The sequence below is a fragment of the Bombina bombina genome, chromosome 2 (assembly GCF_027579735.1).
Source record: "Bombina bombina isolate aBomBom1 chromosome 2, aBomBom1.pri, whole genome shotgun sequence".
NCBI classification, from domain to species: Eukaryota; Metazoa; Chordata; class Amphibia; order Anura; family Bombinatoridae; genus Bombina; species Bombina bombina.
The window spans coordinates 836205898-836227877 of NC_069500.1; the positions used below are offsets into that span (position 1 = coordinate 836205898).

The following is a 21980-nucleotide window of genomic DNA, read 5'->3' on the forward strand; positions in this document are numbered from 1 at the left end:
GTGCAGTAGGTCTGGTGTGAGAACAATTGCTGAGCCCTCTGACGCTTTATTAGCTATATCCGATGTACCCTCACAATGTTCTGAGTTGGGGGTGAGGGATTTGCTGTCTGAGGGAGAGATTTCTGATTCAGGAAAGATGTTCCCTCAGACAGATTCAGATATGACGGCTAATAAATTTTAAACTAGAACACCTCCGCTTATTGCTCATGGAGGTTTTAGCGACTCTGGATGATTGTGACCCTATTGTAGTTAAAGAGAAATTGTGTAAAATGGACAGCTTTCTAGAGGTTCCTGCCTACACTGATGTTTTTCCGGTCCCTAAGAGGATTTTGGACATTGTTACTAAGGAGTGGGATAGACCAGGTATTTCGTTTGCTCCCCCTTCTACTTTTAAGAAAATGTTTCCCATATCAGACACCATGCGGGACTCGTGGCAGACAGTCCCTAAGGTGGAGGGAGCTATTTCTACCCTGGCTAAGCGTACAAGTATACTTATGGAGGACAGTTGTGCTTTCAAAGATCCTATGGATAAAAAATTAGAGGGTCTCCTAAAGAAAATATTTGTTCATCAGGGTTTTCTTCTCCAACCTATAGCGTGCATTGTTCCTGTAACTACTGCAGCTGCTTTTTGGTTCGAGGCTCTGGAGGAGGCTCTTCAGGTTGAGACCTCATTAGATGATATTCTGGATAGAATTAGGGTTCTCAAGCTAGCTAATTCTTTCATTACAGATGCCGCTTTTCAACTGGCTAAATTAGCGGCAAAGAATTCAGGTTTTGCCATTTTAGCGCGTAGAGCGTTATGGCTTAAGTCCTGGTCTGCTGATGTCATCAAAATCTAAGCTTTTAGCCATCCCTTTCAAGGGTAAGACCCTATATGGGCCTGAACTGAAAGAGATCATTTGAGACATCACTGGAGGGAAAGGCCATGCCCTTCCTTAGGATAAGACAGGACCAAACAAAATAATTTTCGTTCCTTTCGAAACTTCAAAGGGGGTCCCTCTACCTCTTCCCCTGCTGCAAAGCAAGAGGGGAATTTTGCTCAATCCACGTCAGTCTGGAGACCTAACCAGACTTGGAACAAGGGTAAACAGGCCAAGAAGCCCGCTGCTGCCACCAAGACAGCATGAATGGGTAGCCCCCGGTCCGGGACCGGATCTAGTAGGGGGCAGACTTTCTCTCTTTGCTCAGGCTTGGGCAAGAGACGTTCAGGACTCCTGGGCTTTAGATATCGTAACCCAGGGGTATCTTCTAGATTTCAAAGATTCTCCTCCAAGGGGGAGATTCCATCTTTCTCAATTGTCTGTAAACCAGACAAAGAGAGAGGCGTTCTTATGCTGTGTAGAAGACCTATATACCATGGGAGTGATCTGCCCAGTTCCGAAAACAGAACAGGGACAGGGGTTCTACTCCAATCTGTTTGTGGTTCCCAAAAAAGAGGGAACCTTCAGACCAATTTTAGATCTCAAGATCTTAAACAAATTCCTCAGAGTCCCATCCTTCAAGATGGAGACCATTCTGACTATTTTACCAATGATCCAGGAGGGTCAATATATGACCACCGTGGACTTAAAGGATACGTATCTACACATCCCTATCCACAAAGATCATCACCAGTTCCTCAGGTTCGCCTTTCTGGACAAGCATTACCAGTTTGTGGCTCTTCCCTTCGGGTTGGCCACAGCTCCCAGAATTTTCACAAAGGGGCTAGGGTCCCTTCTGGCGATTCTAAGGCCGCGGGGCATAGCTGTGGCGCCTTATCTGGACGATATCTTAATTCAGGCGTCGACTTACCAACTAGCCAAGTCTCACACGGACATCGTGTTGGCTTTTCTAAGATCTCACGGGTGGAAGGTGAACGTAAAAAAGAGTTCACTTACCCCTCTCACAAGAGTTCCTTTCCTGGGAACTCTGATGGATTCGGTGGACATGAAAATTTTTCTGACGGAGGTCAGGAAATCAAAGATTTTAACCATCTGCCGAGCTCTTCATTCCATTCATCGGCCGTCAGTGTATGGAGGTAATCGGACTAATGGTAGCGGCAATGGACATAGTTCCATTTGCTCGCTTGCATCTCAGACCACTGCAACTATGCATGCTCAAACAGTGGAATGGGGATTATGCAGATTCATCTCCTCAGATAAATCTGGATCAAGAGACCAGAGACTCTCTTCTTTGGTGGTTGTCACAGGATCATCTGTCCCAGGGAATGTGTTTCCGCAGGCCAGCATGGGTCATAGTGACGAAGGACGCCAGCCTATTGGGCTGGGGTGCAGTCTGGAATTCCCTGAAAGCACAGGGTTTGTGGACTCAGGAGGAGGTTCTCCTCCCGATAAATATTCTAGAACTTACAGCGATATTCAACGCGCTTCTGGCGTGGCCTCAGCTGGCTTCGGCCAGATTCAAGATTCCAGTCGGACAATATCTAGCGATGATAGAGGTTACCAAAATAATTTGATGGGCAGTGACTCACTCTTGCCATCTATCAGCAATCTATATCCCAGGAGTGGAGAACTGGGAAGCGGATTTTCTAAGTCATCAGACTTTTCATCCAGGGGAGTAGGAACTCCATCCGGAGGTGTTAGCACAATTGATTCAGCAATGAGGCACACCAGAATTGGATCTGATGGCGTCTCGTCAGAACGCCAAGCTTCCTTGTTACGGGTCCAGGTCAAGGGATCCTCAGGCAGTACTGATAGATGCTCTTGCAATACCCTGTTCGTTCAACCTGGCTTATGTGTTTCCACCATTTCCTCTCCTTCCCCGTTTGATTGCCAGAATCAACAGGAGAGAGCTTCGGTGATTTTGATAGCACCTGCGTGGCCACGCAGGGCTTGGTATGCAGACCTGGTGGACATGTCATCTCTTCCACCATGGACTCTGCCACTGAGACAGGACCTTCTGATTCAAGGTTTGTTCCAGCATCCAAATCTAGTTTCTCTGCTGCTTACTGCTTGGAGATTGAATGCTTGATTTTATCCAAGCGGGGTTTCTCTGAGTCGGTCAGAGATAACTTGATTCAGGCTTGAAAGCCTGTCACTAGGAAAATTTATCATAAGATATGGCGTAAATATCTTTATAGGTGCGAATCCAAAGGCTACTCATGGAGTAAGATCAGGATTCCTAGGATTTTGTCCTTTCTCCAAGAAGGATTGGAGAAGGAGCTATCAGCTAGTTCCTTAAAGGGACAGATATCTGCCTTATCAATTCTACTGCACAAACGTCTGGCAGATGTTCCAGACGTTCAGTCGTTCTGTCAGGCTTTAGTTAGAATCAAGCCTGTGTTTAAACCTGTTGCTCCGCCATGGAGTTTGAATTTAGTTCTTAAAGTTCTTTAAGGGGTTCCGTTTGAACCTATGCATTCCATAGATATTAAGCTTCTGTTTTTAGTTGCTATCTCTTCGGCTCGAAGAATTTCTTAATTATCTGCATTGCAATGCAACTCGCCTTATCTTGTTTTCCATGCTGATAAGGTGGTTTTGCGTGCCAAACCTGGATTCCTTCTTAAGGTTGTTACTAATAGGAATATCAATCAGAATATTGTTGTTCCTTCTCTGTGTCCTAATCCTTCTTCTAAGAAGGAGCGTCTGTTGCACAACTTGGACTTGGTTCGTGCTTTGAAGTTTTACTTGCAAGCAACCAAAGATTTGTAAGGCTGCGACCTTTTCCAAATTTTACAAATTTGATACTTTTGCTTCTTCGGAGGCTATTTTTGGGAGAAAAATTCTTCAAGCAGTGGTGCCTTCTGTTTAACCATCTGTCTTGTCCCTCCCGTTCATCCGTGTCCTGTAGCTTTGGTATTGTATCCCACAAGTAAAGGATGAATCCGTGGACTCGTCGTACCTTTTATAGAAGAAAAGTAAATTTATGCTTACCTGTAAAATTAATTTCTTCTATGGTATGAAGAGTCCACGGCCCGCCCTGTCATTTTAAGATTTTAATCTTCAGTCAACTCTGCACCTTGTAGTTTCTCCTTTTTCTTCCTGTACCTTCGGTCGAATGACTGGGGGGTGGAGCTAAGGGAGGAGCTATATAGACAGCTCTGCTGTGGTGCTCTTTGCCACTTCCTGTTAGCAGGAGGATAATATCCCACAAGTAAAGGATGAATCCGTGGACTCGTCGTACCATAGAAGGAAATTAATTTATCAGGTGAGCATAAATTTACTTTTTTTTAAAATATAGTAAAACATTTAAATTGAGTTATATAACATTATATTGCCACTTCTTATTTCTAATAAAAACAGTAAGTGTTCTTTAACCTTAGTAAATATATAATTATGTAACTAACATTCAATGTCCGCATAACCTGAACAGTTCTTTGTAGTCCATTTTTATACGGTCCACTAGAACTCCGTTTAGCTATCTGTATCTATCATATTACCACATTTCTTGGGAATAACTTCTCGGCTTCTTCGTCCTTCCGATTCTCCATTCAGACACAGTTCATGTCAGCAGCTCAGACATGTTTTCTTTTCTCTGGTAGGGATGAGTGTTGTGACGGCTTGTCCCGTGGGAACTTGTCTCCATTTTTCTGCTTGTGATCTCTTTTTCACTTCGTGCCGAAATTGGCTGACGGCTGTCTACTGTTATGATTTCTGGAGGTTCCAAGTTTAAGGAGCTGCAGAAGCCTGGAACATCTGTTGGTTTCTTACAAACTAGCCGTTTGTGATCCTGCCAAACGTACAATTGAAATGGGAAACCCCATCTGTACAATATTTTTTTTTTATCCCGTAGTAGTTTAGTCAGTGGTGCCAGCTCTCTTCTTCTCTGTAGGGTCCTTGGTGCAAGATCTGCAAAAAATTGCAGTACTGTCCCTCTGAACCGCACTGGTTGATGTTTCCTTGACAGCATAAGAATTTCTTCTTTATCCAAAAACCTTTTAAACTTTATGATGACATCCATGGGTGGTGCAGTGTCTGGGGGTTTTGGCCTTAATGTTCTATGAGCTCTATCCCATGGAATGTCCACTGCTTGTGGTGCCCCTTTCAGATGGGCAAATAATGCAGCTAAGTATGTATAGAAGTCCTTGGGAAGGACCGACTCAGGGATGCCCCTAATACGAATATTCTTACGACCCCTGTTTTCAAGGTCCTCTATCTTGTCTGTAAGGTCTTCTATAGTGGACATTTGTGTAGTCATTTGTTTCTGGATATCCGTGACTTCTTCTCTGACTGAGCCTGACTGGTCTTCTAAGGCCTCTACCCTGAAGCCCAATGCATGGATATCTTGTTTCATTTCTGCCATCTCCTCTCTCATACAGGCTCTCACTATATCAGCTATATCTTGCTTTGATGGCAAAGAAGATAGTAAAGCTAATGGCACTTGAGTGGTGGGTTCTGTATCTTGTGAGGAATCCTCCTCTATTGTATTTGTAAGGGTGCTATGTCCTCTTATATCTTGTGGTGGGGAGGACCTGCGATTCTCCTTTGATGCAAAAAAAGAACTTGCAGGTATTTTCGGGGTTCTGGTGGGGGGTTTTTTGTTGCCATAATCCTACACTGAGACGTGATCTATAATAGAGGACAGCTGTATGTGACCGTTAATTCTACCTTCTAAGGGTTCATAGTACAGTTCGCCTGCTTCTCTTTCCTCTGTTTTTATGTTATGTCTGCCCACTTAACTTCTTCCGTGTATAGTTTTATACTACGTGTGGTTCATGCTCTCGCCATTTTTGTGGCCTGTCTGTAATTTCCAGCATGGGGTTTGTACTATGCGCACCTCTGAGTTCTCTCCTTTCTCAGCTATTTAATAAGTTTGTGCGGTCTGTTAGAGGCTGGAGCTGTAATCATACCTCTTGTCTGTACTTCCACTTTGTTAAGCAGCCATCTCCTCTGTCGCCATTTCGATGCGTTCTGTGTCAGTTACCTTCGCTTTTCTCTACTTTGCTGCCGTTTTTTTAGCGGATAAGACTCGCAAGTTGTTCCGAGTCTCTGAGGCTGTTCTTTATACTGCCATCAATACAGTATTAGGTTGTTCAGCTTAGGTTTGTGGCTAAAATTAGGGTCCTGGTACTCCGGAGCTATGGGATTACACAGCCATGTTAGCTGCGGCCAAGCTCCGCCCCCCATCTTTATGCTTTTTTTAATTGTATTGTACTACACAACTTTTTTTTTTTTCTCTTGTAATAAATAAAAGCTTTTTTTAAAGTTCACAGGTAAGGCATCAACTATGGACTGTATGAGTGTGTATATACATCTGTAAATCTATATTTAATTATAGAGTTGAGATTAGAAACACATATGGGTCTGCTTTTCTAATAAACTTTTTGAATATATTCTATTTAATTGAGGATGAGCAGCACTTCAAAGGAAAAGTCAACACTTTAAGTTTGTTTTATAAAATGTTAAATTATGCATAGTCAAGTTTGCAATATAATTCTGTAATTTATACCCCCCCTTTCGTGTGATTATAAATTATAATATTTAAGTCTGAATATTGGAGTTTTCTAGTCCTGAAAACTGAAAGAGCAAATGGCAGGCCACAGAAGCCTAACCTTGCTCCATTTATCTTATCTTTTCTGCCGAGGCCAAACCGTGGCAATTTTGTTAACACAATAACAATGGCAAACCATGACTTGAGTACAGATTGGCTCCTCTAAATAAGGAAAGTGATGGATGGAGTTTGGCTATTGAAAAAGTTCATCTGTTTTAATACAGCTCAGACTGATATGTTAATCATTTAGAAGACTGCTGAAAATGTTGTAATTACAAGGTGTTTACTTCCCCTTTTAACAGAACAGGAGAGGGCTTTGTTGTGTAGATTATTTAGTTTTTCTCCTACTGCACATGTGTATTTACAATTCATGTTCATACTACATCTATGTGGACAGGGTTGGCTTTGGTTAGCAAGAACCCTTTTGTTTAGAGAATACAGCTTTTTATTCATTACAAAATGTTTCTCATGCAGCTTGCAAATTGTATGCAATGTCCCTTTAAAATATTATTTTCCGGGGGGCGGAGCCTATAGCTGTTGCGGCAGGACGTGTTTGTTAAGAGCTCCTGCAATTCAACTACATTTAAGCCATAATTTAGGATTTGTTTTAACACTTTTCTTTACTTTTCCTGCTGAGGAACCCAAGATAAACAATCCTTTACTATTTGAGATAGATCCAGGAATCTACAACATTACCCGGACCTGCCTATGCTCCTCAGCTTACTCCACTGCGACTAGCCACGAGGTCAAGAGGCCTCTTCTGACTGACTGCCAGTGCTGTAGGGGTTCCCGCACTAATACCCCCCCCCCCCCCCGATCCCTGGGTTACCGAACCAGTTTATATACAACTGGCCAGTTTATTGTTTTTGTTTATTCAAATGCTGCACTAAGCTCAGTGCTCTGACACTACTAACCGCTAACGACTAGTCACAGCAAACATGGCTGAGCGGATTCTTCGAGAGCTGGAGAATTTACTGTTATTCCATCTTACCCAAGTTGAAGAAAGCCTCTGTGGATCTCTACAGACGGTCTCCCATGTAACCTCACGCACCGGACTTGTCCCAGAGACGCACGCAAGTGTTTCTGAACAGCAAATAGCTAGCTTACCTCTAAATCGACTACTGTGGAGGCCCCCACCAAACGCGGACTACCCAGTCTCAGACCCGACTAGTGTAGGTGCTGCAGAGGCATTTCTCTCTCATGCTAAAACAAATGCTAAAAGGGTGACAGAGGCTATCCCTAACCATACTACACCCGCTACCACAGCAGCTTTAGCAGGCCGTATCAGCAAAGGGCTACCCGCTGACGTCTCAGCAACCAAAGGAGACCTAATCACAGGCACTTACTCCCCGCAGGACTTCATTTACCTTCCAGCGGCAGAAAAGGCTAGGTCCCTGGTAGGACCCAGGAGAGATTATATCAGTCCTCAACCAGCGCCGACGAGTTCCAGTAGCCCCGCTGACCCTAGCATTAAGGTGAGAGGCGCTAGCCACAACATCCTTGTCTACATAAGGGAACTAACCGGCATCAGGATGGACTACGTTACCGGACATGTGCTGCCTGAAATCCCAAAAGGTTGCGGCTCCGCTTCCCAGCCCGGGCTATACATCAAAGTCTACACCGGGTGGCAGGCCATGAACAACACACAGACATACAGTAAAGGTGTTGGCTAAACTATAAGCTACCTATGTCTGGAAACTGCAGGTGCCCTAGAGAACAGCACAGAGCAGTATGTTGTAACTTCCATGGCTTCCTGCTTACTTAAATAGAACTCTCACCTAGGACAACTCTCATTGACCAAGAAGATGCCCACTTTTGACAATGTTTGACATACGTTCAACTCACAGATGGAACTTTCTATGGAGGCTGTGGGGTCTGAAGCTTTAAGCTGACAGCTGAGTTTAGGACCCAAGGACTACTACTAGTTACTCAAATTTTCTTTTCCACGTTACCCCTTTTTGTTTAACTAACAGTTTGTATTCAACTAATCAGTATGTTTGCGTGCTCTTTTGGGAGGTTTTTAAAGTATGTGGGTAAGTGATTCCTAGTTTAAGCTCATCTATGTTGTGCACATTATCATGCCTATTTAGGGCAGTTTTACTGGCTGCCTGTAAGCGCAATGCACCAGTATCTGCTCATTTGCGCTTTGTACTATAGTAGGTCTGTTATGAGCAGTTTCCTTATTATTTTATTATTTTTTATTCAACACTTGCCTGTATACACTGTCCATGACACCTGCTCATAGATGTCTTAGTAATTGCAATGTTTGTTTTAGACACTCCCATGGGTATATATGCAGGTACCATTTAATAGTGTATTTTCATGTGTGGGAGGTTCGCTATGTTGTCTAGAGTGGGCTAATTATTCTGCTAGTATATCTCCCAGATTAGGGTTCTGTATCAAAGCACAGTCCGTACTTCCCACAGTCCAGAAGTAAGCACAACAGACGCATCGTCTGCTCTGTAGTATTTAAAATAGTTGAATATTAATGGTTTGGATGGAGACCTTGTGCAGTACCACATTTTCAGCACCAGATGGCAATACAGATTGTTTCGCCACTCATATTGTTTTAATAGTGAGTGCCCCTATACACTTTATCCCCCCAGTTCCCTGCTTTTCAGTTCTGGACGGCCCAGCAATAGTTGCTACTCATGACAGGGGGAGCCCATTTTACACCTAATGCTTAGTTCCGTATAGGGATCTACTACCCACATTAATCTAGAAAATTTGAGGTTGGGAACATTTTTAAACTCAGGGGTCTCTTGTATCTCACCGTTAGCTGATGTTATTAAATATATGCTTTTGAAATTGCATGCCACAGTAATATGTATACATTAATTTGCTTGCTGCTGTATATTGTATCCCACTGTATGCAAGAGCCAACCACTCTTTTATGTTTTGCTATACCGTATAATCTTGATGTTTCCAGTTACTATATGAATCACTCATCTGGCATCATATCATTGCTAGTCAATAACCTGTTTCTCCAAGACCCAAAAGTGAGCATATAGTGGTTACCAAGAGAGAGACATTATGCGCAACCAAATAGCCCATAAGTGGCCAGTTTAGTAACCACTTGCACGAGTAAATTAGTTATAAAAATAAATAAAAAATTGAGGTGTTTATTTGTACTCTACTGTAAAATGATCAATGTCTGTAATATGTTCTATATGTTGTACATCCCTCCTATAATGCACTCAATGTATGATTTCCTTGTTACCTCAATAAAAAAAAAAAAAAATATTATTTTCCCTTATTAGGATTTCAAACCTGAGAAAAGTACCACAAGACCACAGAGAAGGACATCAGCAGCAGGGAGAAAGAAGGTGAGTCTGTCTAATTACCAAAATCTTTTATTGTGGTCACCTGTAAACAATCTGATCCTGTAGAGATTGGCTGTGACATGATTCACTTGTTGTATAATTTATTTTCTTTCATCTTAAAGGTTCATTTTGAAAATTCATTAGCTTCATAAGTATTCTTATTTTTGGAGTATTTTATTGTCCTCGTATTCAATTTATACTTGTATAGGGTGACTTATATTTGGCACTCAAAAGATGCTAACAGGTCTGGATTTCATATATCTACTTAGATAAAAGTGATGTAACCAAAACTGATTTAATTTCTTCCACTCAACAAAGAGATTGAGATTCTCAAGTTTTTGTCTATTTTCAGCCCTTTATAAACGAAGTTTAGACATTTATTCGGTTAGGGCAATGTTGTGACAAAATATTATACATAGTGGGCAGCTTTGTGGATTGAAATTATTGTGCAAGTTATTTGTTGTGTGTTCCATAGGTTGTGGCTGATTCTGAATCTGAATCCAAATCAGATTCTGAAGAAGAAAAGGAAGAGAAAAAGGAGCAGTCTCCACCTCCTCCTCCTCCTTCAGCTTCCTCCTCCTCATCATCGTCATCCTCTGATTCTGAGGCACCTGTGAAAAAGGCTCCAAGGGGCCGGCGGCCTGGTGAGTGAGACTATTGACTACATATAGGACATGCAACGGAAATTGTAGATCAAATACACAGGTTAACTTTGTCCATTATGTCACAGCCGAGAAATCTGCACCCAAACCTCGAGGGCGAGCACGCAAAACAGAACCGACCCCACCTAGTCCAAGCAGTGATAGGTGAGAATCAGAGCAATCAAGATAGATTCATCACTAATGTACGAAGGCCGCTGATTAAAGTACTTTATTAAAGCGCCATTATAGTCGAAAAATGACATGCTCTAATCCGTTAGAGCATGTAATTTTTTGGATATCGACCATGCTCTACTGTGTATTTAACCACTGCAAAGGTCCCAAGCTGAACCCTTAGCTGATCCAATCAGCAGCGCTAGTCATACGACTATAATGAAACATTAAATGCTGATCTTCCTTTGCCCTGAATATTCTGTCATTACAGTGATAGTTCACCGGACATGATAAGTGACTGGAAGAAAAAAGATGAAGAGAGACAGCGGGCACTAGAGGAGCGTCGAAAGAAGGAGCAGGAAGAAGAGATGCGTAGGCTGCGGGAAGTAGAGAAAGAAGAGGGGGAGAGAAAAAAGAAGGGAAAGGCAGAGAAAGCTGACAAGAGTGAAGACAGTGACACCAGCATAGAGGATTCACCAAAAAAAACAAAGAAACCTCCTTTATCATCTTCTGACTCAGAGGTGGAAAAGCCAAAGAAGGAAACGGCTCCATCTTCTGGAGAGACGAAGAAGGGCAAGAAGGGTAGACCTCCAGCAATATCAGATTCTGACAGTGACAAGAAGGTAAGGCGGTTGGTTGACACTGCATCTGACTTATGTGTGGGAAGCTGACATTTCAGACATCTGCTTTTTCTTAGGTGAAGAAGATTGTGAAAAAGCCAAAGGCTGCAGAACCATCAAAAAAACAGAACCAAAAGGATAAGCGCTCAGATCGGCCGAGGGGGAGGTGAGAGCACTGGGGAGGTGAGAGGACTAGAGGTGAGAAGGGGATGAATCTCATGTTCAGAAATTCAAATATTATTATTTATTTTTTTCCAGACCCAAAATGGATAAAAGCAAAATGAAAGCTGAAGTCATAAGTGAAAGGAGAGTGGAGAAGAAGAAAAAGGGTGAGTGAGGAAGCTATATATTGAGGGGATTATATACACACTGGTTAGTGGGAATGCACTGTGCAGATACTTGATGCTCTCTTTTGCAGAGCCTACAATAGAGGAAAAGCTCCAGAAGCTACACAGTGAGATCAAGTTTGCATTGAAAGTGGACAGTCCTGTGAGTGAGAAGGACCCGTTGACTATCTCCCTCACTGACCTCACCCCTTTTTAAGCGCTTGCCGTTTCTCACCCCATATTTTCCACTCTTTAGACTATCATTTAATCATCTTGTATTTTCCCCTTTTCATATTTATTTCATACCTTGCAGGATATAAAGAAGTGTGTAGATGCTCTAGAAGAGCTTGGAGGTCTTCAGGTGACGTCTCATATCTTGCAGAAAAACACAGATGTTGTGGCCACACTCAAAAAGGTGAGAGGATTGAGCATGCAGCTGAAATTAATTTGTTCTCTCCATTCATTGAATAGGAACCAAAGGGCCATCAAGTCTGCCAGTATTTGTTAGAAGTGTATGCGTAAATGCTTTCTGTTGTCTTGCTATAGAATAACATCAGCCAAGTCTAAACATTTAAAAAAAAATTGCATTATTTGCTTCACATGTTCATTTGGCAAACGTCATCCACCACTTGCCTTATTTGGAGGAGCCAATCCAGGCTATAGTCTGCAGACAACAAGGCTAATAACAACCTTTCCAGCTTTGAGAATTATGTGGCAAAATAAACAATAGTATTATTGCAAAGTTGTTTTAATATAAATAACTTAAACTTAATATTAAAATCTCAAGGCGTTCAATGTCCTTTTAATTCCTAGGATAGGCTTATGCATATTCCTGGAAATCTTGAATGCCCCTATAGTCTGTCTACCACTTCTGTCAAGACTCTGGTTCCATGCACCCATTACCCTTTCTGTAAAGAAGTTCTTCTGAAATTTGCTGCTGCACCTGCTACAACCTGAGCTTCTGACTATGTTCTGGTGTTGCTCTGTTTGTGAAAAATGCTTTCATCCTTCACTTTACCATATTTCCTCTCTCCATCTTTCTTAAAGGGACAGTAAACACCAGAATTTTTGTTGTTTAAAAAGGTAGATAATCCCTATATTACCCATTGCCCAATTTTGCATAACCAACAGTTATAATAATATACTTTTTACCTCTGTGATTACCTTGTATCTATGACTTTGCAAACTCTGCCCCCTTATTTCAGTTCTTTTGACAGACTTGCATTTTTAGCCAATCAGTGCTTGCTCTTAGCAGCTTCACATGCCTGAGCTCAATGTTATCTATATGAAACACATTAACTAACGCCCTCTAGTGGTGAAAAAGTTTCAAAATGCTTTCAGATTAGAGGTGGCCTTCAAGGTCTAAGAAATTAGCATATATACCTCCTAGATTTAGCTTTCAACTTAGAATACCAAGAGAACAAAGCAAAATTGGTAATTAAAGTAAATGGGAAAGTTGTTTAAAATTACATGCCCTATTTAAATCATGAAAGTTTTTTTTGACTTGACTGTCCCTTTAAGTTATACATGATAAGGTTATTATAAAAAAACATTCTATCGGTAAAGTATGTTTACATCAATACTTTTAATCTGAAAACTGTTTTATTAAGATCCGTCGATACAAAGCTAATCAGAGCGTTATGGATAAAGCTGCGGAAGTTTATACAAAACTGAAATCTCGTATTCTGGGACCTAAGCTAGAATCTCAGCAGAAGGAAGAGCAAAAGGTTGTCAATGAGACGAAAGGCCCAGATGAGGAGAAACCAAGTGAAGAGTCAAAAGAAGGTAAGGAATTATCTCCTCCTGAATTTATTTTTGCCACTATATTGTGCTCTGTATATCCTTTATTTAAGTAAACTTTTTGGGGGTCACCCCTGTCCTCAGACTTATCAACCCAACGGGGGGGGCTATATACAGTGCCCTCCACTAATATTGGTACCCTTGGTAAATATGAGAGAAGGCTTTGAAAATTAGCTATGTTTTAACCTTTTTATCTTTTGTTCATAAAGTACACACAAATATTCTGCTCTCATGGATACCAAACAATTGCAAACACAACACAGGTTTATCCAAAAAAAAAAAAAATCTTTGTTAAATATATGTATGCCGTAATTATTGGCACCCTTTTAGTCAATACTTTGTGCTACCTCCCTTTTACCAAGATAACAGCTCTGAGTCTTCTATAATGCCTGATTGATGAGGTTGGAGAATAAAGAGATTCAAGACCATTCCTCCATACGAATCTTTCCAAATCTTTCAAATTTTAAGGTCAATGCTAGTGGACTCTCCTCTTCAGTTCAACCCACAGGGATTCTATGTGGTTCAAGTCGGGACTGGGATGGCAATGGCAGGTCTCTTTTATTTTGTGGTCAGTAAACCATTTCTGTATTGGTTTTGGATCATTGTCCTGCTGGAAGATCCAACCACGGCCCGTTTTAAGCTTTCAGAGGCAGTCAGGTGTTCATTTAATATCTGTTGTTTTTTTATAGGATATATGGCATCATGGACTATAACAAAATGTCCAGGTCCTCTGGCAGAAAAACAACCCCAAAACATTAAAGAACCACCACAAAATGTAACCGTGGTCATGAGGTACTTTTCCATATAATGCAAAGAAAGTTAAAGGACCAGTAAACGCAGTAGATTTGCATAATCAACAAATGCAAGATAACAAGACAATACAATAGCATTTACTCTGAATTTCAAATAAATTGTAGATTCTTTTCTAACACATTTCAAAGTTATGTACATTTCCATTCCCCCTGTATCATGTGATAGCAATCAGCCAATCACAAATGCATATACGTATAGTCTGGGACTTCTTGCACATGCTCAGTAGGAGCTGGTGACTCAAAAAGTGTAAATATAAAAGAGTGTGCACATTTTATTTAATGGAAGTAAATTGGAAAGTTGTTTAAAATTACATGCTGTATCTGAATCATGAAAATTTAAAGGGACACTCAGGTTAAATTAAATTTTTATGATTTAGATACAGCATGTAATTTTAAACAACTTTCCAATTTACTTCCATTAAATAAAATGTGCACACTCTTTAATATTTACAATTTTTGAGTCACCAGATCCTACTGAGCATGTGCAAGAATTTACAGATTATATACGTATATGCATTTGTGATTGGCTGATTGCTATCACATGGTACAAGGGGAGTGGAAATATACATAACTTTGAAATTTGTTATAAAAAAATCTACTACTCATTTGAAGTTCAGACTAAGTGCTATTGCATTGTCTTGTTATCTTGCATTTGTTGATTATGCAAATCTAATGTGTTGACTGGTCCTTTAATAAAACCTGAGTGTCTCTTTAAGGAGCACCGGGTGACAATTTAAGACAAACAAATGTATTCAAATTTCATAAAAATGAGGGGGGGGGGTAGAATTATAACCCCCGGGTGAAACTGAGGTAGTTAAATGTAGAGAAAATCACAGGCTGACATGTTTCGGCGTAACGCCGTACTCCAAGCCTCACTGTACTTTTCCATATGGTTACCTCTAAGTGTGCGCCAAAACCACCTCTGGTGTTAATTGCCAAAATAGCTATATTTTGGTTTCATCTGACCATAGACCCTGATCCCATTTAGAGTTCCAGTATTGTCTGGCAAACTAAAGTCTCTTGAGTTGGTTTTTGGATGAGAGTAGAGGCTTTTTTCTTGAAACCCTTCCAAACAACTTGTGGTGATGTAGGTGACGTTGGGTTGTAGTTTTGTGGACACTTTCTAACCCCAAGACGCAACTAACTTGTGCAATTCTCCAGCTGTAATCCTTACAGATATTTTGCCACTCGAGCCATCATTCACAGTGCGTTAAGACAAAAATGGGCCGACTCATAAGCTTTACATTCCTGCTTTTTAAATAAAGATAGCAAGAGAACAAAGAAAATTTGATTGTAGGAGTAAATTAGAAAATTTCTTAAAATTGCATGTTCTATCTGAATCAATAAATAAAAAAAATAGGTTTAGTATCCCTTTAATTATTGCCCTGATGGTGGAAATTAGCATTTTCAATGCTTTTGCTATTTTTTGATAGCCACTTCCTATTTTGTGAAGCTCAACAACCTTTTGCCGCACATCACAGCTATATTCCTTGATCTTAACCATGGTGATGTATGACTAAGGGAATTTGGCCTATGTGTTACTTCATATTTATACCCCCTGTGAAACAGGAAGTCATGGTTGAACAATTGTATGTTCCTAGTCACCCAGGTGTACTAAAAAAAAAATATATCAATGGCAATATACTTTAAATATATTTTTCTCATATGAATTCATAGGGGTGCCAATAATTGTGCCACACACATTTAACAAATATATATTTTTTTGGATACACCTGTGTTGTGTTTGCAATTGTTTGATATCCATGAGAGCAGAGTATATTTCTGTATTTTTTGAGCCAAAGTTTAAACAATACAGGCAGTTTTTCACAGCATTCTTTGCTCCTATTTATGGGTTTAAGGGTTCCAATATTAGTGGAGGGCACTAATTTGTGTGTGTGTGTGTGTGTGTATATACAGCACTGTGTATGTATGTATATATGTGTGTATGTGTGTATGTATATATAAATATAAATATATATATATATATATATATATATATATATAAATATATATATATATATATAATCACATATGAAAGAAAAAGCACTCGCTGTACTTTGGACATCAACGTGATATTTAATTATTGACGTTTCGGGACCTAAAACGTCCCTCCTGACAACCAGAATGTGTGAAATGACAATTATTTACCTCTTGAACTGCCCGTGTGGGTTGTTCTACACCGGAAAAACCATAGATGATGCCAGAACCTGGATGGCCAACCACCACTCAAGCATTAGATCGGCTTTAAAAAGTGGGAAATCTGACCAACCGGTGGCACAACATTTCCTGGAGTGAGGTCACACAGTTACAGACTTGAGATTTCGGATCATTGACCACTTTCCCATCCCAAGAAGAGGGGGCAATAGGGCCAAGAGTTGCAAAAGGAGGCCAGATTGATACACAAACTAGGGACTTTGGCACCAAGGGGCCTGAATGTCCATACTGGCTGGCAGTGTTTCCTGTAAGGGACTTCCACATGGGAGTTATACATCGATATGTGAGTTTATGATCGCATTATATGTGTATAGTCCGGGGATGGCCCCCAGTACAATGAGAGTTCATGGTATCATTCACTATCACCAATGGGGTGACTAGGTCTACTGGGCTCACCTTGGTGTCTAATTGTCCTCCAATGGGGCACCCTGCTGTTTTGGTATAGGGGATCCACTTGTTAGTTTGATTCTGCTGCATCTTAGGCTATTCTGTTGAGAGTTTCCTACACTTGAGGGACCCAGAATGTATTCCCTAGCTAAATTGGGTTGATAGGGTTATCTGTTTTTAATTATTTTATTTTTGTATGATTATTATATGTTTTGTATTCTCGTTATTTGTATGTATTTTACATAACCGCTTTGTTACGTTGACTTCACTTATTTCACCTGATTTGTTTCGATTCCCCCCTCCAGGATCTATGATCCGTGCCGGGTAGATGTGGGCTCCGTTCTTTCACTATTGAGGGGCTTGGACCCTGCTGATATTAGTTTGGTAGAGTTTGTGGTGTGTCTGTAGGTCTCTACTTATTTATCCACTTCTGGTTTGGCAACACACAATCGATTGGCATGACATCGTATGATGTGTTGAGCCTTGATGACTATTTGCAATGCACTAGTTTCTGCCTAGATAATGGTCGATATTGTGGTACACAATGTGTGGTGTCAGGGTATATGACTCGGAGCAGAGGGCCCGGTGGTTGGGAAGCCTGCTAGCGGTTCCTCCACTTATGGTTTGTGGAGTAGTGTGATGTGCTGGCCCCTGGGTCTATATTTTATGTTTATTGTGGCTTGCCTTAGAGCCGTGGTACATTGATATGCTGCACAGTCACGTACTAGATACTCTTTGTTTTGGTATATCGTCACATTCAACATGGTTTTAGGTTTTGAGAGGTAGGATTATACACACAAGCCATATAATCGTGGAATATAGGTTTTATGATAGGCAACAGTGCCGCCTTTGTGACTAATATTGAGCGCGAGTGTGGGTATTATATATGGAGGTGTGGGCCCTGTGAGTGCTCGATCCTGGTTTGAAAGGGCTGGTTAATGACCATTGAGGGGTTTTTTTTGTATTTGGAGGTCTGACCCAGTGGAAGTCTTGGGGTGTGACACTAGTACATTGGAATTGATATGTGCGCTGCTAATGAATAAGGGTGTTAGATCATAGGTAGTTTGCTTCTAGCGATAGCCCTGTGGGCTATTACATAGGTATATCTGACCTGGGGTCCTATTAATTGCCTTGAGTCGGTTGTGATACATTAATCCCATCATGATGGTAGGTTTTAGCGCCAGGAGTCTACAGTAGTGCGAGTGCCCGATCCAGGTATGGCTCGAGGTCTGGTCTGACTCTGTTAGCTAGGCACACTGATAGTGTCTAGCCCGGAGGTGCGGTTTCCAATATATTCGGATTGGTACATATGTTTATGTTGACAAGTCTGATGGGTGGCTCTTATTACTCACTTCCATCCTATCAGGATGGTGGGTGTTAGTGCCGGGAGCCAATGGGAATGGGAGTGAGTTGACAGCTGTGAGTGTCTGCTCCAGGTATGGATATGGGTCTGGTCTGACACTGCTAGCTGGGCACACTGAGAGAGTCTAGCTCGTAGTGGCGGTTGTAGTATACACCGATAAGGGGGATGATTTGTGATGTGTGAGATTAACATAAAGGAGCGGATATATGTGCTGTCTGTGGGAAAGGTTGTTACCTCCCAGACGTGACGTCACCATCTGGTTCACATAGCAACAGAAGTATGCGTCCACAGCATGGGCGTTGGTTATATGATCCAATAGGATTGTGCACTTGGTGCATGGGACGGCCCATGATAGCCCAGGACCGGGCTCATACCGGTACGGATAGTGGGGGAGAGGGATTGATATGTACAAGCAGCGCTCTTGAGTTTGATATTACACATTATGTTGTTACCACTAACGTAATATGTTTTACACTTTGATGAGATGTGTCAGCAGCTTGTGGATTTATATAGTTGGTACATTCCTTTTTTGCACATGCTGCCCAATAATTGGTTGCCGGATTGGGCAGGGTCTCACAGGCTTATTTAAGATTGTCATTTCACACATTCTGGTTGTCAGAAGAAGGGACATTTGAGGTCCTGAAACGTCACAAATAAAATATCACGTTGATGTCCAAAGTCCAGTGAGTGCTTTTTCTTTCATCTGTTTTATACCTTCTAAGAGCACCCTGGCAGTTGCAGGACGGGGGTGAGAGTGCATATACCTACCCATCTAGTTTAATATAAATATATATATATATATATATATATATATATATATATATATATATATATATATATATATATATAAAATTTAACTGATAATATTAGGCTCAAATCAACACTCTAAGTGACTCGGATATTGCTCTATGTAGTATTATGTTGCCAGTCCGGTTTCTTTGAAATACAGAGTCTTTAGTGTGTCCCAAAGTTGAATATTGTAATAAAAAGTTCACTGTGTTGGCAAACTTGAATCTTCAAATAAGCTCTGTATTTAATACGTGATGCGAGCTATAGGCCTTAATTGGCTGTACTTTATAATTCCATTATATAATTATAGGTACTTATCGTAGTATTCAGAGTCTTATCATTATAGGCAGTCCAAATGTTTAGTAGTAATGTTTGGCTCTTATAGAAACGCTGGCTTTCACTCACCCTGTGCCGTATAGTCAATGTCCCAAGCCGGTGCGAAGTCTCCAGGTAGGGCCCCGTTGTCTTCCTCACCAGCCGCCGTGTAGTCGAGTGACGTCAAAGTGCCTGCGTCCTGGAGGTGTTTCTCCCTCAGGTCTGACCAGGATTGCGTCCGTGACTGGCTATGGGATCAGTGTAGTGCTGCTTGTTGCTGCTTGTTGTAGAAAACAGGTTGTTAATTTCCAATAGCGTTTCAGCTTTTAGGAGGGCGGTGAGTGAAGCACTGGAAACACTTGATCGTTAGAGCTGTCCAGAAGCAAAGACAAATCCCTGTTAAAAACAAGAAAAGACAGGAGCGCAACTCCGTGCACCAAACAGTACACGGAAGATCTAAGTGTAGATTAAAAATATTTTATTTGGTAAACATCACACAGCAGATTTAAAACATCGAATCAAACACTCACATCGATACCCTCAAACATATGAGGTATGTGCAGAGGCTGTCTATTGCGTCAGAGTACGTCCAAGCGTATCATCAAGTGGGCGGGCCACGCCCACTTGATGATACGCTTGGACGTACTCTGACGCAATAGACAGCCTCTGCACTGGAGCCGGCATTTTCAGGGCAGTGTGTGTCAAAACGGAACAGAGAGGGTCCTAAAGATCTATACAAAGACTTACCTGCTGGCTATCGAATATTCCTTGGAGGAAGAGAGGAGGAGACCAGTAAAGGGGAATCTTTATATTTTTACCGCATGCACATACCTCATATGTTTGAGGGTATCGATGTGAGTGTTTGATTCGATGTTTTAAATCTGCTGTGTGATGTTTACCAAATAAAATATTTTTAATCTACACTTAGATCTTCCGTGTACTGTTTGGTGCACGGAGTTGCGCTCCTGTCTTTTCTTGTTTTTAACAGGGATTTGTCTTTGCTTTTGTTACCACGGAACATACACCAGTGGATCTTAAAGGAGCAGCAGAGAGGTGTGGATTAAGACTGTACAATTCTTATACGTATGGACTGAAGTGATTAATTACTAGTACCTAGTACTGGGACTGTAAAATTGTGTATGGTAAGAACGAACCTTTTTATTGTTTTATCCTGCATTTTAGGAGTTTTTTATGTGACCAGTTCTATTGTTGGAATACATTGTTTACCCATTAAGTTTTTATAGAATTGTGCTCACTTTTTGAATCTCATATATCATTTATATACACATTGGTTTGGGTGGCGCTTTGGGATTTTGCTTTGAGAGCTGTCCAGAAGTTGCTGTTTGGCAGTGAAAAAAGCGTCTCTCTTCAGCCACTAAGGATTATCCAAGGTACAAGAAAAAATCACTGCAAACACGGTAATCTTGCATCAAAGTTGAAGGGTTTATTTCATCCACGAGATGAGGAAGACCAATAGAACGACAGAAAAGGCAACAATATAAGGTTTTCACTTATACTTACACCGGAGATCGGTGGTTAGATCCTATATGTTCCTCTCAGTGGCATAAGACTCCAAACCGCAGGAAGCAGAAAATTCAGCTCAGCAAGGAGAAAGGTGTTTGCATTTCTCCTTGCTGAGCTGAATTTTCTGCTTCCTGCGGTTTGGAGTCTTATGCCACTGAGAGGAACATATAGGATCTAACCACCGATCTCCGGTGTAAGTATAAGTGAAAACCTTATATTGTTGCCTTTTCTGTCGTTTTATTGGTCTTCCTCATCTCATTCCAGCTCTTATTGAAGATCAAAATCCTCCTTCAAAATCTGGGCTAATCCAAAAACCACCACATCGAATCTTACCAGGAAATCGATTACAATCACACTCCTCACATTGTTACATTTGTATTGTATATTATACCACATTGTTGCTATTTGTATACTACACTTCAATTTTGCGCCTGATCAGCGCTATCGTGTTTGCAAAATACATTGTATTTTATTTTGTTTCACATATGTAATTAAATTTATACGTTTTTATTTCTTTGTTGTTAGCACTTTCTTGGTTGATCCAATCTGCACCAGGTGTTATTATTTGCACATATATTTGGCGTTATATGCTCAATAAGCTATTATATATATTTTTTCTATTTTAAGCTGTTTAGCGCCTGTGTTTTTTGAATCCTATGGTCTCTTTTTAGATTCCATAGTATTCTTTTTATCTCACATCACCATTAGTGCCCAATGCCCATAATTTACATTTTTCAGCAAAAAATTGTCTTTAATAACTTTTTAATAACTTTTTTTATTTTATCAGCTAAAAAAAAGAAAAGAGGACACTTCCTGTACATGTTCTGTTCCATAATCCTTGGGGCATTTTTATGTTGGTAAGATAAATACAGCACGAGTGGGAGATGACTCAGTGTTCAACTGTTCATGAAAACAAAATCTGCAACGTGTTGGCTAATGTAAAAATAATTAATATATTCGTCTTTATAAACATTTATTATCCAATTTTCCTTTGAAGTATTTAGGGATTATTGTAGGTCCAATATATATATATATATATATATATATATCTATCAGTGTGTGTATAAATATATATATGTATATGTGTGTGTGTGTGTGTGTATGTATATATGTATATATGTATATATATATATATATATATATATATATATATGTGTGTGTGTATATTTATATATATATATATATATACACAGTAATTGACCTACAATAATCCCTGCATACTTCAAAGGAAAATTATATTATAAATGTTTATAAACACGAATATAA

At 40.5% G+C, this 21980-nt stretch overlaps 1 protein-coding gene across 2 annotated transcripts in view; it reads left to right on the forward strand.

Moving 5' to 3' along the window:
* Positions 1–21980, forward strand: part of HDGFL2 (HDGF like 2) — a 159888-nt gene that overhangs the window by 50786 nt on the left and 87122 nt on the right. For both annotated transcript variants that reach the window (XM_053703155.1, XM_053703154.1), the window contains exons 6-14: positions 9690–9755; positions 10228–10396; positions 10483–10558; positions 10836–11187; positions 11262–11350; positions 11443–11513; positions 11603–11673; positions 11824–11925; positions 13121–13295. In XM_053703155.1, coding sequence (XP_053559130.1) covers positions 9690–9755; positions 10228–10396; positions 10483–10558; positions 10836–11187; positions 11262–11350; positions 11443–11513; positions 11603–11673; positions 11824–11925; positions 13121–13295 — 1171 coding nt within the window. The remainder of the gene's footprint in view (positions 1–9689; positions 9756–10227; positions 10397–10482; positions 10559–10835; positions 11188–11261; positions 11351–11442; positions 11514–11602; positions 11674–11823; positions 11926–13120; positions 13296–21980) is intronic.